The sequence below is a fragment of the Passer montanus genome, unplaced genomic scaffold, assembly GCF_014805655.1.
Source record: "Passer montanus isolate IOZ18808 unplaced genomic scaffold, ASM1480565v1 scaffold118, whole genome shotgun sequence".
NCBI classification, from domain to species: domain Eukaryota; kingdom Metazoa; phylum Chordata; class Aves; order Passeriformes; family Passeridae; genus Passer; species Passer montanus.
Window position 1 is genome coordinate 1,591,790 of NW_024358500.1, and position 15,131 is coordinate 1,606,920.

A 15,131-nucleotide genomic window follows, 5' to 3' on the forward strand; every position below is an offset into this window, starting at 1 on the left:
ACTCCCATTTCCAGCTCATTCCCACAATTTGCCTCATTCCCATTCCCAATCCCTGCTCATTACCATCCCATTTGCATTCCCATCCCACCCTGGGATCCACCCCTGTCCGAGCAGGATCTGGACGGGACCATGGCCGTGTCTGAGCCGTGCTGGAATTCCAGAGGGATGGAATCTGCAACCATTCCCTGGAGCGATCCCACACAGGGACAGGAACCTCTGCTCCCAGAGCTGTGTCCCTAAAGGATTCCAGAGGGAAAACGGGACAGGACCCCCTGATCCCAGAGCTGTGTCCCTAAAGGATTCCAGAGGGAAAACGGGACAGGACCCCCTGATCCCAGAGCTGTGTCCCTAAAGGATTCCAGAGGGAAAATGGGACAGGAACCCCTGATCCCAGAGCTGTGTCCCTGTGGAATTCCAGAGGGAAAACGGGACAGAAATCCCTGATCCCAGAGCTGTGTCCCTGTGGAATTCCAGAGGGAAAACGGGACAGAAATCCCTGATCCCAGAGCTGTGTCCCTGTGGAATTCCAGAGGGAAAACGGGACAGAAATCCCTGACCACAGAGCAACATCCCTGAGGAATTCCTTGAAGAAGAAAAAAAAATAAAATTGAATATTGAAAAATGAAGAAGAAAAGATGCCAAAAATCAGGGACTGAAAGTGGAAAATGGGAATTTTTGAACTCCAAACAATGGAAGCCGAGGAATACAAAAATTCCGGGATCCTACCCCAGCCCCTCCTGGAGCCTTCCTGAGCTGGGAATTCCTCGGGAATGTGGGAATGGCCCCTTGGGAATGCAGGAATGGCCCCTCTGGATCCTTCCTGAACTCGAGAATTCCCCAGGAATGCAGGAATGGCCCTCTGGATCCATCCCAAACTTTGAAATTCCTCGGGAATGACCCCTTGGGAATGCAGGAATGACCATCCTGGATCCTTCCCGAACCTGGGAATTCCTCGGGAATGTGGGAATGGCCCCTCTGGAATGTGGGAACAGCCCCCCCACAGCTTTTGGGGCTCCAAGTGGGGTTTTGGGGATTCCCCACCCCCAAATCCTAAACACTGCTAAAAAAGCGGGATTTGGGAATTTCCCCCCTGCTGGGATCTCTCCAAACCCCCTGGAAAACAACCCCCCATCCCAAAAATTGACCAAAACCCATTTATTTTTTACTGCAAACTCCCCGAGCGCCGCCCCGGGGGAGATGGGAAGGAGCAAAAATCCATGGAAAAATCCAGGAGAATCCCTAAAAACGGCCCGAAGGGAGCGGGAATGGCGCGGGGCAGAGGCGGGCTCTGCTCCTGAAGGCACCTCGAGATTCCAGCACAGTGACCTGGCACGGAGGGAACTGGGAATGCGGGAATTCCGGCTGATCCCGGGCCAAACCATCCGCCAGAAGGAAAAAACTCCGAATTCCCGGGAAAAAAATTCCTTTGGGACTCCCCTCGTGATCCCTGAGATGTCCCCGGGGTGGGCGAGGGCGGGGAGCCTGGGAATGCTGCTGGGATGGGATCCAGGAATGCTGCTGGGATGGGATCTGGGATCCCTGCGGATGCTGGAGGGGTGGGAGGGGGAAATCCCGAAAACTGTAGCACCCAGAGTAGGGAAAACCAGCAAAAAAATGGGAATGCTGGGGGGAAAAAATGGGAATATAGGGGGAAAACCAGGCATTGGCAGCTGCTCTTTAGGGATCCCAGATCCCTAAAGGGATCCCAAGCCGGGATCAGATCCCCAAAGTGATCCCGAGCCGGCAGCTGTGGAGATCCAGGGCTGGAAAAATGGGAAACAGTAAAAAAAAGCTGCTGAAAAATACAAATAAAATAAAAAATAACTCAAGGGCAGACCCTACAAAACCCGGGGCGGGACGTGCCGGAAGGCCCGGCTGTGGTCGGGAATTCCAAAAGCCGGGAATGGGGGTGGGAATGACCCCCCCGAGGGCTGGGAGTGCGGGAAGGGGGAGGGAGCACGGCGGCCGGGATGGAGAAGCGGGATTGGGATCGGGATCGGGATCGGGGCCCCTCAGAGGGTGCGGGGGTTGTACTCCGGCAGCTTCCGCAGCTTCTCCTGCTCCGCCTCCGACTCGTCCCGGGCGATCACCAGGGAGTGGGAATAGCCCATGGCCACCTGGAATGGGAACGGGAATGGGTCAGTTGGGAGTGGGAATAGCCCATGGCCACCTGGAATGGGAATGGGAACTGGTGAGCTGGGAGTGGGAATAGCCCGTGGCCACCTGGAATGGGAATGGGAACTGGTGAGCTGGGAGTGGGAATAGCCTGTGGCCACCTGGAATGGGAACAGTAATGGGTCAGTTGGGAATAGCCCATGGCCACATGGAATGGGAATGGGCCAGCTGGAACAGGAATAGGTCAGCTGGGAGTGGGAATGCCCATGGAAAAGGGAACGGGGAGCTGAGGGGATCTGGAGCCTTCCTCGGGATCCCTCCTGGGGATCCTCCCACCTGCTGGGATCCAGGCTGGGCTGGAGCATCCCAAGGGAGTTCAGGGAAGGGCCCTGCACCCCCTGCAGGGCACCCATGGGTGTCACGAGCTGGGCACGGCCTCAGCCCCGGGATTTGTCCTCCCACATCACCCATGGGTGTCACGGGAAGCACAGCCTCAGTGTCCCTGTTTATTTTTGGGAATGGATCCCAGTGTCACGGGCTGGCACAGCCTCAGTGTCCCTGGTTATTTTAGGGAATGGACCCTGGTGTCATGAGTTGTGTGTGGCCTCAGCCCCTGGGTGTATTTAAAGGGGGACTCATGCACATCACCCATGGGTGTCCTGGGCCGTGTCTGGCCTCAGTTTCCCTGTTTGTTTTAGGGGAGGGCCCCATGGATGTGATGAGCTGTGCACAGCCTCAGTTTCCCCGTTTATTTTAGGGAGCAGCCCCTGGTGCCCTCCCTCCACCACCCCACAGGTGTGATGAGCTGTGTACAGCCTCTGCTGCCCTGTTTATTTTAGGGGAGGGGCCCCATGGGTGTCACGAGCTGGGCACGGCCTCAGTTTCCCTGTTTATTGTTTCCCTGTTTGTTTTAGGGAACAGCTCCATGTGCCCTCTCCATGACCCCATGGATGTGATGAGCTGTGCACAGCCTCAGTTTCCCCGTTTATTTTAGGGAGCAGCCCCTGGTGCCCTCCCTCCATCACCCCACAGGTGTGATGAGCTGTGTACAGCCTCTGCTGCCCTGTTTATTTTAGGGGAGGGGCCCCATGGGTGTCACGAGCTGGGCACGGCCTCAGTTTCCCTGTTTATTTTAGGGAACAGCTCCAGGCGCCCTCTCCATGACCCCATGGATGCGATGAGTTGGGCACAGCCTCAGTTTCCCTGTTTATTTTAGGGAATGGCCTCAGTTTCCCTGATTATTTTAGGGAATGGCCCCACGTGACCCCTCTCCATCACCCCACGGGTGTCACGAGCTGGGCACGGCCTCAGCCCCTGGGTTTGCCTAAGGGGAGGGTCCCCCCTCCCTCAGCCCAGGGCTGTGACGAGCTGCGTGAGGTCTCAGCCACCCCAAATTATTTTAGGGTAGGGCCATAGGTGCCCTCTCCCTCACCCCACAGGTGTGATGAGTTGCACAAGGCCTGAGCCCCCCCATTTATTTTGGGAACAGCCCCCTGTGCCCCTCCCTCACCCCAGGGGTCTGATGAGCAGGGCACGGCCTCAGACACCCCAAATTATTTCAGGGCATCGCCCCTGGTGCCCTGCCCCTGCTGCCCCACAGGGGTGATGAGCTCTGCACAGCCTCAGGGTCCCCACTCATTTTAGGGGAATCCAGGTGCTCCTCCCTCACCCCACAGCTGTCACGAGCTCTGCACAGCCTCAGCCACCCCAAATTATTTTAGGGAATGGCACCCTGGATCCTCCCTCCATCACCCCACGGGTGCCAGGAGTTGTGGGGGCCTCAGCCCCCCTTTTATTTTTGGGGATCCAGGTGTCCCTCCCTCACCCTGCAGCTGTGGTGAGCTGTGTATGGCCTCAGTGTCCCTGTTTATCCCACGGGATGGCCCCATATCCACCACAGGGCCTCCCACCCTGTTCATTTTAGGGAAGGGCCCCTGGTGTCCCCCTGCATCACCCCACAGGTGTGATGGGCTGTGCAGAGCCTCAGCCACCCCAAACTATTTAAGGGAAATGCAGGTGCCCCTCTCCACCACCCCACAGGTGTGATGGGCTGGGCACAGCCTCGGTGTCCCCGTTCATTTTAGGGGAAGGGCCCCACAGGTGTGATGGGCTGGGCACGGCCTCAGCCACCCCAAATGATTCCCCGTATGTCCCCCATCACCCCACAGGTGGGATGAGCCCCCCTGTGCATCCCCCACCCCAAGCCCTGTGGGGTCCCCCTCACCTGCTCGGTGTAGATCCCATCCAGGGTTTTCACCTCCTGCGCCGCCGTGGACGATTTGGGTTTGTGGTCCCCATATCCCTGTGGGAACATCCCATGGACAGGGAACGCTCAGTGGGGTTTGGGGTGTCCCTTTGGGGGATTTGGGTTTGTGGTCCCCATATCCCTGTGGGAACATCCCATGGACAGGGAACGCTCAGTGAGGCCAGAGGGGCCGGGCCCCGGGGTTTGGGGGATTTGGGGTGTCATTTGGGGTTTTTGGGATGCTCTTTGGGGTTTTATTCAGTACCAGCTCGCCAAAAGTGGGCAAGAGCCCCCAGCTGATGAGGATTTTGGGGTGTCAGTTTGGGGCATTTGGAGTTTTGTTTGGGGCATTTGGGGTTTTTGGGGTGTCATATGGGGTTTTATTTGGGGTGTCATTTGGGGTTTTTGGGATGCTCTTTGGGGTGTTGTTCAGTACCAGCTCCCCGAAGGTGGGTGAAGGCCCCCAGCTGATGGTGGGTTTGGGGTGTCAGTTTGGGGCATTTGGGGTTTTATTTGGGGTGTCATTTGGGGTTTTTGGGATGCTCTTTGGGGTTTTATTTGGGGTGTTGCTCAGTACCAGCTCCCCGAAGGTGGGCGAGGGCCCCCAGCTGATGGTGCTCTCGTCGGCCGCCACGATGACGGAGCTCTTCCTGCAAGGGAGGCAATCCCTGATCCCCGAGTGTCCCAGCACCCCAAATCCCGGGATGGGGTGGGAATTCCCGGGGCTGCACTCACTCACCCGCAGGCCAGGCTGCGGATCTTCCACCCGCACAGGTCCTGCACGGCCTTGGGGTACATGGTGGACTCCCGGGAGGTGTTGGTGGCGCCCCAGAAGAACAATCCACCTGCAAGGGAGCCTGTCAGGGCCTGGATCCCGGAATTCCCAAATCCCGGAATTCCCAAATCCTGGGAATCCCACCTGTCAGGGATCCCAGGAATCCCACCTGTCAGGGCACGAATCCCGGAATTCCCCATCCTGGGAATCCCACCTGTAAGGGCACGAATCCCGGAATTCCCCATCCTGGGAATCCCACCTGTAAGGGCATGGATCCCAGAATTCCCAAATCCCAGGAATCCCACCTGTCAGGGCATGGATCCCAGAATTCCCAAATCCCAGGAATCCCACCTGTCAGGACATGGATCCCAGAATTCCCAAATCCCGGATCCATGGGAATCCCACCTGTCAGGGCACGAAACCTGGAATTCCCCATCCTGGGAATCCCACCTGTCAGGGCATGGATCCCCCGGAATTCCCGATTGTGGGAACCCCACCTGTCAGGGCATGGATCCCAAAATTCCTCATCCTGGGAATCCCACCTGTCAGGGCATGGATCCCCCGGAATTCCCGATCCTGGGAACCCCACCTGTCAGGGCGTGGGTCCCAGAATTCCCAAATCCTGGGAATTCCAACTGTCGGGGCACAGAGTCCCCGGGATTCCCAATGCTGGGAATCCCACCTGTTGGGTAACAGCTTCCCCCAGATTTCCCAAATCCCGGGATCCTTGGGATCCCAGCTGTCAGGCCACGGCTCCCTGAGAATTCCCAGATCCCGGGATCCCAAGATTCCCCCCTGTCTCGGCTCTCCTGCAGCATTCCCAAATCCCACCTGTCAGGCCAGAGCTCCCCCAGCATTCCCAGACCTCAAGATCCTGGGAATCCCACAGCCTGCCCAGCATTCCCAAATCCTGGGATCCTGGGAATCCCACCTCTCCCACTGACAGCTGTCCCCCAGCATTCCCAAATCCCAGATCCCGAATTCCCACCTGTCCTGCTGCCATCTCCCCCAGCATTCCCAAATCCCAGATCCTCAATTCCCACCTGTCCTGCTGCCATCCCTCCGTGACATTCCCAGCATTCCCAAATCCCAGACCTGCATTCCCACCTGCCCTGCTGCCATCCCCCCGGCATTCCCGGCATTCCCGAATCCCGTGCCCACCTGTCCCGCTGCCACCCCCCCGGCATTCCCGGCATTCCCGAATCCCGAATCCCACCTGTCCCGCTGCCACCCCCCCGGCATTCCCGGCATTCCCGAATCCCGTGCCCACCTGTCTCGCTGACGGCGAAGGAGCAGGTGTATCCCGCGTAGATCTGGGCGGCGCCGCGTCCCGGGAAGTCGAAGAGCTTCACCAGCCTGGGAACCATCTCGTCCTTCTGCTCCGCGTGGCCCAGGCGCCCGTAGCCCCCAAAGCCCCAGGAGAACACGCGCTTCTGGGAATCCAGCACCAGCTGGGATGGGAAAACAGCCTCAGAGACCCCAAATCCCAAACCCCAAATCCCAGAACACGCGCTTCTGGGAATCCAGCACCAGCTGGGACGGGAAAACAGCCTCAGAGATCCCAAATCCCAAATCCCAGAACACGCGCTTCTGGGAATCCAGCACCAGCTGGGATGGGAAAACAGCCTCAGAGATCCCAAATCCCAAACCCCAAATCCCAGGAGAACACGCGCTTCTGGGAATCCAGCACCAGCTGGGATGGGAAAACAGCCTCAGAGATCCCAAATCCCAAACCCCAGGAAAAGATGCACTTCTGGGAATGCAGCCCCGGCAGGGATGGGGGGAGCAGAGGCTGAGAGCTGGTGTCTCCCATTCCCGGCCATTCCCCTTTTCCCATTCCCATTCCTGCTCTCTCATTCCCATTACCCACTCTCCCATTCCTGCACCCATTCCCATTCCTGATCCCGTATTCCCATTCCCGATCCCATCCCGTACCGTGTGGTTGGCCCCGCAGGCCACATCCCTGATCCATTCCCATTATTCCGATCCCATATTCCCATGTCCTGTACTGTGTGGTTAGCCCCACAGGCCATGCCCCTGACCCATTCCCATTATCCTGATCCCATATTCCCAACCACGTATTCCCATTATCCCATACTCCCGTGTCCCATACCGCGTGGCTGGCCCCACAGACCCCATCCCTGACCCATTCCCGTTATCCCGATCCCATTATCCCACATTCCCATATACCCATGTCTTGTACCGGGTCGTTGGCCCCCAGGCTATGCCCCGACCGATATTTCATTATCCTGATCCCATATTCCCATTATCCCGTGTCCCGTGTTCTGTACCGTGTGGTTGGCCCCGCAGGCCCCGTCCCTGACCCGTTCCTCTTATCCCGATCCCATTATCCCACATTCCCATATACCCATGTCTTGTACCGGGTCGGTGGCCCCCAGGCTATGCCCCGACCGATATTTCGTTATCCTGATCCCATACTCCCATTATCCCATATTCCCGTGTCCCGTACCGTGTGGCTGGCCCCGCAGGCCCCATCCCTGACCCGTTCCCGTTACCCCAATCCCATATTCCCGTATTCCCGTGTCCTGTACCGTGTGGTTGGCCCTGCAGGCCCCATCCCTGACCCGTTCCCGTTACCCCAATCCCATATTCCCGTATTCCCGTGCCCCGTACCGTGTGGTTGGCCCCGCAGGCCCCGTCCCTGACCTGTTCCCGTTATCCCATATTCCCATATTCCCGTGCCCCGTACCGTGTGGTTGGCCCCGCAGGCCCCGTCCCTGACCTGTTCCCGTTATCCCATATTCCCATATTCCCGTGCCCCGTACCGTGTGGTTGGCCCCGCAGGCCCCGTCCCTGACCTGTTCCCGTTATCCCATATTCCCATATTCCCGTGCCCCGTACCGTGTGGTTGGCCCCGCAGGCCACGTCCCTGACCACGACGTTGGGCACGGGCAGCACCTGCCCGTCCTTGGTGCGCTCCACGAAGAGCGCCACGCGCCGCGGCAGCAGCTCGCAGTCGTACTCGATGCGCTGCGCCCGCGCGATGAACTTCCCATCGGAATTGTGGCCTGAAATGGGAACGGGGCATCCTGCGGGGTCAGCCCGAACCGCCCCGTCCTGTGGGGTCATCCTGAACTGCCCCAATCCCGTGGGATCATCCTGAACTGCCCCGACCCCCCAGCATGATCCCGAACTTCCCCAATCCCATGGGATCATCCTGAACTGCCCCAATCCCATGGGATCATCCTGAACTGCCCCAGTCCCATGGGATCATCCTGAACTGCCCCAGTCCCATGGGATCATCCTGAACTGCTCCTGTCCCATGGGATCATCCTGAACTGCTCCTGTCCCATGGGATCATCCTGAACTGCTCCTGTCCCGTGGAATAATCCTGAACTGCCCCAATCCCATGGGATCATCCTGAACTGCCCCATCCCGTGCGATCATCCTAAACTGCCCTGATCCTGTGGAGTGATCCCAAACTGCTCCTGTCCCATGGGATCATCCTGAACTGCCCCGACCCCCCAGCATGATCAAGAACTGCCCCTGTCCCATGGGATCATCCTGAACTGCCCCAATCCCATGGGATCATCCTGAACTGCTCCTGTCCCATGGGATCATCCTGAACTGCCCCAATCCTGTGGGGTGATCCCGAACTGCCCCAATCCCATGGGATCATCCTGAACCGCCCCGATCCTGTGGGGTGATCCCAAACTGCCCCTGTCCCATGGGATCATCCTGAACTGCCTCAATCCCATGGGATCATCCAGAAAAATGGGATCAGAAAAATCGGGAAAAATGGGGATCAGAAATGCAGGAAAGGCCAGAAAAATGGGATCAGAAAAACTGGGAAAAATGGGGAATTTCCGTGGGAAATCCCTGATTGGCAGGAAAAATGGGACCAAGGACATGGGAAGAGCAGGTAAAAAGGGATCAGGAAAACACGGGAAAAGCAGGAAAAATAGGATTGGAGAAATGTGGGAAAGGGGAAAAGAGGGGAATTTCTATGGGAAATCCCTGATCTGTGGGAAAAGCAGGAAAAACAGGATTGAAAAAAACACAGGAAAAGCAGGAAAAACCAGATCAAAAAACCAGATCAAAAATGGGGAATTTCTATGGGAATCTGTGATCTGTGGGAAAAGCAAAAAAATTAGGATTGAAAAAATTTAAGAAAAGAGGAAAAAGGGGAATTTTTGTCACTGGAAGCCCCCAAATGCCCAGATTTCCCCCCAATTTGGGGTTTGGGGTCCGTACCTGGGTGGGGCTGGGCACGGCGTCCGTCTGGTTCCCCAGCCCCAGCTGGCCCAGCTTGTTCTCCCCAAAGGCGAACACCGAGCCGCTCTCTGCAGGGAAAACGGGAATTTTGGGGGGAAACGGGAATTTTGGGGGGAAAACGGGGGTTTTGGGACCGTTCTCCCAGAATTCGGGGGCAAAGGGGGCAGATTTGGGGGAAAAAGGGGCAGATTTTGAAGGAAATGGGGTGGATTTGGGGGCAAAAGGGGAGGACTTTGGGGCAGTTTTCCCAGAATTTGGGGCAAAAGGGGCAGATTTAGGGGCAGTTTTCCTGGATTTTGGGGGTGAAAGGGGTGGATTTGGCACAGCTTTCCCGGGATCAGGGCAGTTTCCTGGGATGGGGCTGTTTTGCAGGATCAGGCCATTTCCCGAGACTCAGTGCAGTTTCCCAGGATCCAGGGCTGTTTCCCAGGACCAGCCCCGTGTCCCAGGATCCAGGGCCATTTCCCGGGATCAGCATGTCCCGGGATCTGGCATGTCCCGGGATCTGGCGTGTCCCGGGATCAGTCCCATTTCCCAGGATCAGCCCCGTTTCCCAAGATTCAGCCCCATGTCCCGGGATCAGCCCCGTGTCCCGGGATCAGCCCCGTGTCCCGGTATCCAGCCCCGTGCCCCGGGAACGGCCTGTTTCCCAGGATCAGCCCCGTGTCCCAGGATCCAGAGCCATTTCCTGGGATCCAGCCCCGTGTCCTGTCTCTCCACCCTGTGTCCCGGTATCCATCTCGTGTCCCCGGGATTATCCCGTGTCCCAGGATCCTGCCCCATGTCCCGGGATCCGCCCCGTGTCCCGGGATCTGCCCCGTGTCCCCGGTGTCCATCCCGTGTCCCAGGATCCATCCCGTGTCCCGGTGTCCATCCCGTGTCCCGGTGTCCATCCCGTGTCCCCGTGTCCCGGTGTCCATCCCGTGTCCCGGTGTCCGTCCCGTGTCCCGGTGTCCGTCCCGTGTCCCGGTGTCCATCCCGTGTCCCGGTGTCCATCCCTGTCCCGTCTCTCCGCACCGGTCAGGGCCAGGGTGTGGTTCCTGCCGCAGGCGGCCGCCACGATGGCCTCGCTGCCCAGGGCCTCGGTCCATCCCGTGTCCCCGTGTCCATCCCGTGTCCCCGTGTCCATCCCTGTCCCGGTGTCCATCCCGTGTCCCTGTGTCCGTCCCGTGTCCCTGTGTCCATCCCGTGTCCCCGTGTCCATCCCTGTCCCGTCTCTCCGCACCGGTCAGGGCCAGGGTGTGGTTCCTGCCGCAGGCGGCCGCCACGATGGCCTCGCTGCCCAGGGCCTCGATCGGCCGCGGCGCCTCCACGCGCTTCGTGTCGCCGTGGCCCAGCTGCCCCTTCTCGTTCCGCCCTGCGGATCCCAAAAACCCCGGGGTCACAGGGGCTCACTGCCGATCCCAGAATCCCAGCGGGTCCCGCTGATCCCGTTATCCCAGGGGTTCCATCTGATCCCGTTATCCCAGGGGTTCCATCTGATCCCGCTATCCCAGGGGTTCCATCTGATCCCGCTATCCCAGGGCTTCCCAATGACCCCACTCTCTGGGGGAGTTCCTGGGAAGGATCCCACTATCCTACAGGGGTTCCCAGGATGGATCCCATTATCCCAGTTTGGCTCCCAGGTGGATCTCAGGAAACATTTGGCTGACGCCATTATCCCAGGGGGAGTTCCTGGGATGGATCCCACTCTCCCAGTTTGGTTTCCTGGATGGATCCCACTATCCCAGCCCAGTTCCTGGGATGGATCCCGCTCTCCTGGGGATGTTACTGGGATGGATCCCGCTCTCCCGGGGGGGTTCCCGGGATGGATCCCGCTCTCCCAGCTGGTTCCCGGGATGGATCCCGCTCTCCCAGGGGGGTTCCCGGAATGGATCCCGCTCTCCCGGGGGTGTTCCCGGGATGGATCCTACTATCCCACAGGGGTTCCCCAGCTGACCCCATTATCCCAGGGGGAGTTCCCAGGATGGATCCCGCTCTCCCAGCTGGTTCCCGGGATGGATCCCGCTCTCCCAGCAGGTTCCCGCAATGGATCCCGCTCTCCCAGGGGGGTTCCCGGGATGGATCCCGCTCTCCCAGGGGGGTTCCCAGGATGGATCCCGCTCTCCCGGGGGGGTTCCCGGGATGGATCCCGCTCTCCCGGGGGCGTTCCCGCAATGGATCCCGCTCTCCCAGCTGGTTCCCAGGATGGATCCCACTCTCCCAACGGGGTTCCCGGGATGGATCCCGCTCTCCCAGGGGGGTTCCCAGGATGGATCCCGCTCTCCCGGGGGGGTTCCCGGGATGGATCCCGCTCTCCCAACGGGGTTCCCGGGATGGATCCCGCTCTCCCGGGGGCGTTCCCGCAATGGATCCCGCTCTCCCAGCTGGTTCCCAGGATGGATCCCACTCTCCCAACGGGGTTCCCGGGATGGATCCCGCTCTCCCAGCTGCTTCCCGGGATGGATCCCGCTCTCCTGGGGGGGTTCCCGGGATGGATCCCGCTCTCCCAGGGAGGTTCCCGGGATGGATCCCGCTCTCCTGGGGGGGTTCCCGGGATGGATCCCGCTCTCCCAACGGGGTTCCCGGGATGGATCCCGCTCTCCCAGCGGGTTCCCGGGATGGATTCCGCTCTCCCAGGCGGGTTCCTGGGATGGATCCTGCTCTCCCAGCGGGTTCCCGGGATGGATCCCGCTCTCCCAACGGGGTTCCCGGGATGGATCCTGCTCACCCCAGCTCCAGAGCTTGCCCTCGGCCGTGATCAGCAGGCTGTGGGCGGCGCAGGGCCCCGACACCACCGAGCGCACGCGCAGCCCCCCCAGGCTCCCGTAGCGGTGAGGCCCCCACAGGTTCTGGCCCAGGTTCCGGTACGCCGCTGGAAAACACCGGGAACGAGCGCGGGGTCAGCACCGGGAAACGCGGCTGGGAACGGAACGGGCTGGGAAAAGCAGCCGGGAAAAGAACAATCCGGGAAAAGAGTACGGGAGATCAGCCAGGAAAATCATCCAAAAAATCATCTCGGAAAACCCGGGAAAATAATCTGAAAAAACCAGCCAGGAAAATCATCTGGGAATACCGGGAAAATAATCCCGGAAAATCCAAAAAAATTCAGGAAAATGATACGGGAAAATCTGGGAAAATTATCGAGGAAAATCCAGGAAAATAATCTGGAAAACTCTGGGAAAATCGGCCAGGAAAATCATCTGGGAATACCAGGAAAATAATCCAGGAAAATCCAAAAAAATTCAGGAAAATGATACGGGAAAATCTGGGAAAATTATCGAGGAAAATCCAGGAAAATAAGATGGAAAAATCTGGGAAAATCAGCCAGGAAAATCATCTGGGAATACCGGGAAAATAATCCGGGAAAATACAGAAAAATTCAGTAAAATGATACGGGAAAATCATCTAGGAAAATCCACGAAATTTCGGGAAAATAATCCAGGAAAATCTAGGAAAATCAACCAGGAAAATCATCCTGGAAAATCACCTGGGAAATCTGGGAATACTGGGAAAACAATCCAGGAAAATCCAGGAAAACAATCCAGGAAAATGATCCGGGATTCCGCGGGGCAGGGGCTGAGGGCGGATTTGGGAAATGGGGACCCACAACCAGGGCTGGGGCACCCCAAACCTGCCCCAATGAGCGTGTCCAGCCCTGGCTGCTGCCCCAATTAACGAGTTATTAATTAATGAAGCAGTGCCACTGAGAGCAGGAGCATTAATGAACTTTCCATGCATCCCTAATAAGCAGAGGCTCCGCAGCAGAGCTGGTGCCCCCAAATTCTGGCCCAAATTAAAACCTAAAACTGTAACTCCTCCTCTAGCTCGTTAATTTTAAGCATTAATTAATGTAAATACTAATTTTTAATATTAATTAAATATATCCCCTAAAAAGAAGGAGATAATTAATGAACTAAAATTGAAGCAGAGGCTTAATTTGGGTTTGAAGCAAAGCTGGTACCCCTCAAACCTGCCCCAATTAAGGGGTGCAACTGTGGCTCCTCCCCCAGTAATTAATGAAAATAATTAATTAGAAATAGATAAAAATAATCAGTGCACCCCAAATTCTGGCCAGAGTACGAGATGCCACTCCAGGTCATTAATTACAAATTAACACCAATTAATCGCACTGCCACTAATGAGGGCCCTGCTCTGCCCCAATACATAATTAATAGCAATAATCACCCCTTAATGAGGCCTTACCTTGCCCCAAAACCTTCATTGATTACTAATTAATACCAATTAATCACAGCCATTAACAAGCTGCAATCCTGTCCCAAAACATTAATTAATTAATAATTAATACAAATTAATTTATAGACATTAGTGAGCCCCTATCCTGCCCCAAACCCTTCATTGATTACTAATTAATACCAATTAATTAATCAGCTATTAGGGACCTCTACCCTATCCCAAAACCTTAATTAATTACTAATTAACCTCAAATCAATACCAATTAATCACAGCCATTAATAAGCCCCTACCCTGCCCCAAACCATTCATTGATTACTAATTAATACTAACTAATTAATGAGCCATTAATGAGCCCCTACCCTGCCCCAAAGCATTAATTACTAATTAACAGCAGGTAATTAAGCAGCCCTACCCTGCCCCATGTGGTTCATTAATGACTAATTAACCAGTTAATTAGCCAGCCCTACCCTGCCCCACATGGTTCATTAATGACTAATTAACCAGCTAATTAGCAGCCCTACCCTGCTGCTTGGGCACCTCCTTGCGGCCGATCAGGTCCCAGTTGGTGGCACCGAAGATCAGGAGCTGCCCCCGGCTCTTGGAGCCCTCGAGCTTCTGGGGGGACACGGGGACATCAGGGACATGGTCAAGGACATGGGGGGACACAGGGACATGGTAGGATATGGAGGACTTCGGGGGTGAGGGGGATACTGGGGACATTGTGGGATATTGGGGACACAGGGGACATTGTGGGACATCGGGGATGTGGGGGACATGGGGGAGACTTGGGGACATTGTGGGGGACATTGGGGACATCAGGGATGCGGGGACCTGGGGGCATCAGGGCTGTGGAGATCATCAGGGATGTGGGGAACATGGGGACATCGTGGGACACTGGGGATTTGAGGGACACAGGACATCGGGGATGGGACATGGGATGGGAGGGACACAGGACATCGGGGACATTGGGGATGGGACATGGGACATCGGGGACATCAGGAAGGGGGGGAAGATGTGCAGAATGTGAGGGACCTTGGGGTCATCTGGGACAGGGATGTAGGGACAGGAGGAGCAGCAGGGATAGGGAGGACATGGGGGACATTGGGACTGTGGGGGACACAGGGGACATGGCATTGTGGGGGACACAGGGGACATGGCATTGTGGGGGATTTGGGGCTGTGGGGGACACTGGGGACAGCAGGGACATGGGGGCAATGACGGGGTGCTGGAAGGGCTGCAGTGGGGCAGGATGGGGGTCAGGGGGTGCAGTGGAGTTTGGGGTGCAATGGGCTGGAATTTGGGGCGCAATGGGGCGGGATGGGGGTCAGGGGGCGCAGTGGGGCTTGGGGTGTATTAGGGGTGGAACAGTAGGTACAAGGCGCTACGGTGAGGGTGTGTAACGGGGACACAGTGGGGACACTGGGGTGTGCAATGGGGCACAGTGGGGGTGTGCAATGGGGCACAGTAGGCGCACAGTGGGGGTGTCTCATGGGGCACAATGGGGGCACAGTAGGGGTGTGTAATGGGGGACACTAGAGGCACAGTGGGGGTGTCTGATGGGGCACAGTAGGTCCAAGGGGTACA

At 57.4% G+C, this 15,131-nt stretch overlaps 1 protein-coding gene across 1 annotated transcript; it reads right to left on the reverse strand.

The window, feature by feature from the left end:
* Positions 1-1,140: 1,140 nt before the first annotated feature.
* On the reverse strand, positions 1,141-14,267 carry RCC2 (regulator of chromosome condensation 2). The gene is made up of 10 exons (XM_039697461.1): positions 14,069-14,267; positions 12,082-12,225; positions 10,597-10,728; positions 9,297-9,439; positions 7,998-8,213; positions 6,406-6,586; positions 5,100-5,205; positions 4,938-5,010; positions 4,340-4,417; positions 1,141-2,117 (listed from the first exon to the last, which is right to left on the reverse strand). The coding sequence occupies exons 1-10, from the start codon at positions 14,265-14,267 to the stop codon at positions 2,013-2,015; spliced, it is 1,377 nt and encodes a 458-aa protein (XP_039553395.1). The 3' UTR covers positions 1,141-2,012.
* Positions 14,268-15,131: the final 864 nt, after the last annotated feature.